The 6,804-nt window shown below is 40.9% G+C and overlaps 1 protein-coding gene across 1 annotated transcript in view; it reads right to left on the minus strand.

Annotated features, from left to right (window-relative positions):
• Positions 1-1,875, minus strand: part of LOC109507556 (lithostathine-1-beta-like) — a 37,909-nt gene extending 36,034 nt beyond the window's left edge. The window contains exons 1-2 of the mRNA XM_019857063.1: positions 1,765-1,875; positions 1,567-1,629 (exon numbers count right to left, since the gene is read on the minus strand). Of these exons, the coding sequence (XP_019712622.1) occupies positions 1,567-1,629 (63 nt within the window). The 5' untranslated portion in view covers positions 1,765-1,875. The remainder of the gene's footprint in view (positions 1-1,566; positions 1,630-1,764) is intronic.
• Between the last annotated feature and the right edge of the window lie 4,929 nt (positions 1,876-6,804).

Raw genomic sequence — 6,804 nt, forward strand, 5'->3', positions numbered from 1 at the left:
CCGCTCGAGCCAGTTGGACGACAAACGCATTTTCCAGGTCGTTGTGGATGGAAACAAGATTCGCTTCGAGAATGTTGCAGACGCTCTGATGGAAAAAGAGTGGTATGTTGATTTCACTTATTCAAATTCACCAGACATTTGGCCACATAAATTGAGGTAGGACCAGTCAAAGCAACACCCAGATGGGTCACTCACTGGAATAGCAATGCATTGGTTGGGAACGACACGCCAAGTGTTGATTTCCATACCTCAGCATCTGCAAAGGTCCTCGGATCATCTTGGTAGATGTAACAGTTACAGTCCAACCGGGTCCACCCTTTGGGACAGTTATTATCTGCAACACAATTGTTGTTTGAGGAAGAAAACAATCTGCGTCAATCAAAACTGAGAAGTTCTTCATTTGGAAAAAATGTGAGTGAGGCCTACCAACCTTTGAAGTCAATCTTTTTAAAAGACCACTGTGAAGAAGAAAATGCACACACAAAAAAATCAGACTGTACGAGAGTGACACAAATGAAGACACTAATATCAGTGGTACGTTGATGAACTGATTAATCAACAACTCTGATTGGTTGTCAAATTAATCAAGAAATATTTTGATAAGACAGCACGGCAGTGGGTGGTTAGCTCGTCCGCCTCACAGTACAGAGTTTCAGGGTTCGAGTTCGGCCTCCGGCCTTCCTGTGTGGAGTTGGTATGCTCTCTCTGGGCCCGCGTGGGTTTTCCCAGGGTACTCCAATTTCCTCCCACATTCCAAAAAACATGCACGGCAGGTTAATGGAACACTCTAAATTGTCCCTGAGTGTGGGCGCAGATGGCTGTTGGTCTCTGTGTGCTCTGCGATTAGCTGGCAACCAGTTCAGGGTGTCCCCCGGATGAAAAAATGGATGGATGGATATTTTGACAATTAATTAACCATTTCAAGATTTCGTTTGATTTAAAATTGTCCAAATCCTCGCAGGTCCAGCGTCTCAGTATATTTTCTCAGATTTCTCCCTCAAAGCACCCTGATTATCTTTGTATTTTTGTTTTCAAAATGAGAAATTTGCAAACTATTTTTATTTTGGAAAACAACGATCAACATTTTTTCCATGGTAGGGGAATTGAACACTCTCGATTGTCCCTACGTGTGAATGTGAGTGTGAACGGTTTTTCCCTGCGATTAGCGGGCAACCAGTTCAGGATGACGCTTAATGTCCAAAGAAAGCTGTGATGGGCTCTGGCACCCCCGACTGAGAATAAACAGTAAAAAAAATGGATGGCTGGATCAATGGATGGATGAGCGATTTTTTTCCGACTGTCTGACGTTACAGTCCGAACCAGCAACAGGATCATAATTGTGTTTGATTATTTTAGGCTCTGTCAATTTGACATCATGTCCTGTTTTTAAATAAACGGATGTAACTCAAAGCAAGTTACAAAAAAATCCAACTTAACTCTTAATGGACAACATAATCGATAGATTCATCGATTATTAAAATTGTTAGTTGCAACCCTACAAAACATCAAACACCCGAGTAATTAATGTAATGTTAATTTCAGTCAGTGGGTGAGATTTTGACTTACAACTCCAGTCAACAGTCCACTGATCCCACAGACGAGGAACAACAAGCGAAGAGCAAATGCCATCTGTGCAACAAAAGAAAAATGCTTCATATTTCTGACAATAAATATTAATTAGTATTACATTTACAGTATATTTCACCTTATTAAAAAAAATGCAACACAAGCTGAAAGTCAGAAGAAATGGAAAATTGACAGTACCTTGCCAAAGATGAGGACTCCTGTCTTATATATGTTGTGCTGGCAGTCTTGTGGTTTGCTGTGAAATGTGTCGTATTTATACAACACATCAGATAGGGTCCCGCCCCCAACCTTCATCATTCTGAATTTACTGGGAAGTGATTCTCAAAAAGAACAGCTTTTCGAAGCTCGCTCTCTTTCAGCTCAAACTGGAAAAACTGGTAAGTTGGTGGGCTTGTAAGTGAGGTAGGAACCAATGGATATTTTTTTTATTAGTTTATTTTTGCACAAGTGAGTATAAATAAGTTTGATTTCTTGCCTGTCATTCTTCAGTGACTCGTTAAAGAAGGCCTTGTGTCTATATGCAATCAGGGGTGTGCTTTCCCCAAGCACGGCCTGGGTAACGTTGGAGAACTCCTTGGTCTGCAAAGGTTCGTTTCGTAGCCATTTCAGCAATGAAATGTTCTTGCTGCGTCTGAAACTAACAATGACAAATACTTCCTGGACTACTGAGCATGTGTAAACCAGTGTGGTGGTTGCTGTAGCCTTTTCCGAACAAAGGAGCAGAGGTCTCTGTGGCGTGCTGAGATTGGATTCGATTTTTGCGGCAGGCTTTTTTTCGTTGTAGTGAATCTCGGTGCGAGGCAAGAGCAGAGAAAAAGATTTCAGATCACAGAACAGGGGGATTTTTCGTCTTAGGGGGAGCAAAAAAGTGGAAATGGCTTTCATTCATGAACATTTTTTCACACTTGCGGGTATTTTCGCCCATGTAGGTTTCGTTGGTGAGGAGTTTCACTGTAACAATTTTACAGCAAATGCATCATATACTGGGTTGTTTTTTTTTAGGATTTGCTCTTCACGATAATACTACTGAGGAACTGTTTACTTGGTTTCTGCTAAATTGCAAGAAAAAATACTCAAACAGAATTGCTGAAGTGATCAAAAAAAATACTTCCACATAGATGGCGCCATAGTTGGCAGCCATCTGCAAGAGCTCTTCAAGAGCTTTTGTTTTTTGTTGTTTTGGTCTTTTGCTCTGTCATATGTGGACCACATTGTGGACATTTTTTTTTTTTTTTTTTTGCGTTTTGGCCACAGCATTCGTCGAAGGAGAAGTATCAGTGCTTGATGGTTGCGCCTTCTCGGCAGCACGCGTGTACGAGCACTGATTTTGATGGGGGGAATGTCGCGCACTGGGACGCTCGTGCTTTTTGCGCCTGTAATGGGCAGCACTTTTCACAGCTTCGTTTTGTTCAGCGCAGATGTCGGCGCTGTTGGACAGTCTGCCTTGGTGTGGCTGGATGGATAGCTGTTGGAGCTGAGGATGAGGAAAGAGGAACGTCGGCAGGCAGTGCGGATGCGTATTTGGAACTGAGAGTTAGTGCTTGGAATTGAAGCGGATTTACATGGGACAAGACAAATGAACAAATCTCTTTTTTTGTCATTGGACGCGAACGTAGCTTAGCTTAGCTTGTAGCAGACGTGTGAGATGTCATGCAAGCTTTGAGCATGATGTCTCTGATCCACTGGTAAAAACACTCTTTGATTTTCTCCTCTTTCTTCTATAACTGCTTCAAGCAATAAAGCGTATGAGGGAAAAGTGGTTACGAATGCATGACCGTCCATGTCTTTTGTTGTTTTGTGTTATGTTGTCGTATTTTATTTTACGTTTATTGTTCTTGTGAAGCGCTTTGTTTCAGCTGCAGCTGTTGTGAAAGCGCGAGATAATTTTTTTAAAAATTGTATTGTATTGTATGAATCCAAACATATTAATCACTTCCAGAAAATAAATCAATCAATCCGATAATATTTCTGAAGTTAGCAACTGTATGAAAGGCACATTTTGTTTGATTAAATACGCCTCGAGTGAGACTTTGAGTGATGCACCCATCCTGCATAACATGGCATTTAAAACTTCCCTGAAGAATTCACTGAAGGCCCTGAAAGACTCGTCTGGGTGAGGCACCAATTATTATCGTGAGGTGTAATGCTGAATTGAGAACAGTTGTGTCATAAGTGACATGGCATGCGTGAGTTCTTCGAAGCAAAACCTTGAATTAAGAATGGACAAATTAAATGAAAGAAGCGGCCACTATATTTCATCGGTGCTACTCAGGGCCACAGAGGACAACATACTTCCAAACCAGATGTAGAACAAAAATGCAATTTTATGCATGGACAAAATATGTGCATATGTCTTTTTATTAAACTAATGTGCATCACAGAATCATCATATATTTCATGCTCAATCTATAAAAGATCCCATCTATCAAAAATATAATAATATTAACCATATACTATAGATTTTTTTCCCAATGCAAAAGGCTCTCGTGCATAAATATTACCAGTCAAGGGCGGCACAAATTGGCTGAACAGCAAACCAACTTTAAGTGCAAGAGCTTATCTTGTGCATTTTATTGACAGAAATCAACTAACTCAAAATTATGAAGATTATTCAGGTACTATAGGGGTGTCCACACGGCAACATTTGGTCGAACACTGCACCGGCGCTGCACCGCTAGATTAGGTACACACATAAGAAAAAAAATCTGATGAAGCCATTAATCCTGGTGTGCCTCCTAAAGTACCCAAAAAGAACCTGAACTGGTGATGAAGCCAGTGATGGCAACACATGATGAGACGTTATTCTTGAAATGCTGGTCAAATGACCAAACAGGGTTATTTCGAGGTGAATTTTATTTCAACCATCATAAACCGTGTGTGTGTGTGTGTGTGTGTGTGTGTGTGTGTGTGTGTGTGTGTGTGTGTGTGTGTGTGTGTGTGCGCGCGTGTGCGTGTACATGTCATGTGTGCATGCATACTCACGTGTTTCAGAAAACTGTGCCTGTCCTTCGAAACCTCTGGGCCTAGTCCGGCCACTGAAGCTAAATATTGACGTAAATGCGTGGCGTTATCTTGAAAATGGCTTCCAACAAGATCTAGTCTTTGATGACACAGCTTGATTCAACTACTTGCAGCTTCTTTTCATCAAGCTCTTCGTGGTCCTCCAAGACTCGGTGGTGTCGTTCTGCCAGGCTGTACTGTGTGTGGAAACCGGCGGTGGCTTTAACGCTAGGCCAGCTTTTCTTGCGCTGCTGGTAGAGTCGCGCAAAAGAAGAGGTGCCCTCTGGACGTCGCCTCGAATCGAGCTGATCTCCAAAGAGCCGCGGGCCGCCCGGTGAGCGCCTTTGATGGAGTTGAGCGAGGCCTGAGAGCCACAGTGGTGCTCATGAACGCAGCGTGACCCTGAAGAAGATGACCTTCTCAAGGCTTGTATCAACTGATGCTCTTCTGAAAGATCTCCCTGGTCCCCCGACAGCTTCTGTTCAAAAAAAAAAAAAAACACCACTCAGAAGTTAACATTGTTTTAATTAAATGTTTTAATGTAAAAATAATGTATAACGGTGTCTTGTGAGGATGCTTTGAATACACTTTTTGATGTCCAAGTCTTTGGTTTGATCTGCTGATATTGAATCCCAATCTGGTACATTGGCAATACAAAAACCCCCCCAAAAAAAGGAGCATCCATACAAATGCTCTCATATTAATATAGAAATGTAAATACAGGCATGTACATAAGGCACGTAGATTTGTGTATTTGTTATGATTTACGATATATTTATATTGATATGCACCAATCCACCAAAGCATAGCCAAATTCTCAAAATAAACTAAATTAAATGTTCGTTTTCTTTTTTGAAGCTCTAAATCTCATGATACACATTGAACAATTCAAAAAATTTAGAACAGTAACCTTTTCTCTGAGGGTCAAGAGTTCATAGTGCGGAGGCTCAAACGACGAGTGGTAGTCCCCTCGCTGGAACAAGTTATTCTTGCGTACCAACACCTAAAATGTGAAACACACAATCGGTATTTGAACATGAGGAGAACCTTTCGAAAGATAAGACAGTCTTGATTTGAAGATGAGCTCATGTGATCACCTTCTTGCGCAGCTGCTTGATCTGCACCAAGATGGAGACGACAAGGAGCAGCATGACAACGCCCGTGGAAACGCAGATCACCGTGCCGTGAGTTCTCGTCATGTGCTGGAAGATTCCTTTCTGTTTCTTCTCTGTGCGACAAAAAACACGGGATGCTCCTTCACGCTCAACGGACTTTTCATTCAGTATATCAGCACAACGGCCGAACATACATTGGATTGAAAGTACAGTTGTGGGAAAAAAATATCTGCCCTCTTCACAAATTTAAAGGCTATTATCCACAAAATGAAGCCGTGGTTAACCCATAAAAATGGTCCGAAGACCACAGCGATGGGACATCAAGGAAGTGCACTGCAGGACTTCCTTGTCTTAGTGAAGGTCAGTGTTCATGACTCATCAATGAGCAAGAGACTGGGTGAGAAATTACTGTAGCCAAAATGTAAAAAAAAAGGGGAGGCGGGGTGGCTGAGGGGAGACACTCACTGGTTCAGAAAAGAACAAAATACACATTTCACAAAACTGAAAAGAAACCAAAATTGAAAAAAACAGTCTAATTAGTGAAATCCAAAACTGAAAAATATATCCCGGTAATTATTCCAAAATACAAAGAAACAATCAGTTTAAAAAGAATAGAATACAACAGAAAAAGACGATGACCAAATATGACTTCATGACGGCCAATTGACTTCCTGTATGCATCCTTCCATTACAGTAAATATTCTCTAGTGCGGACTCGTGTTTGCGCTGTCCAATTTGTCCTGATAACAGAAATTCCTCATTTGGGAAATGAGCATGGTACATGTCCTTTATGAACCTGCAAGTATGTTGACAAAAATGCACGTGTAAAAACACAATCAATAAAATACAAAAATATACTGTCCAAAAACTTTATATAACAAAAACTACAATACAGGTGTATCCAAAAAAAAATCACAACAGTAAAATATGGACAGTATTTTAATGTTTATTTTTTTCTGTCTTGGGGAAAAAAATGTGTCTATTTTGGATTGTTTGGTTGGATGCATTCTTTGGTTTATGACAATGTTTGCCTGCGTGTCATACAGTTTTCTTGATAGTTGCAAGTAACTGTCCCGTTGATCACCGATGTCTGGTAATTCTT

This window comes from Hippocampus comes, unplaced genomic scaffold (genome assembly GCF_001891065.2).
Source record: "Hippocampus comes isolate QL1 unplaced genomic scaffold, H_comes_QL1_v1.1 scaffold186, whole genome shotgun sequence".
NCBI lineage: Eukaryota > Metazoa > Chordata > Actinopteri > Syngnathiformes > Syngnathidae > Hippocampus > Hippocampus comes.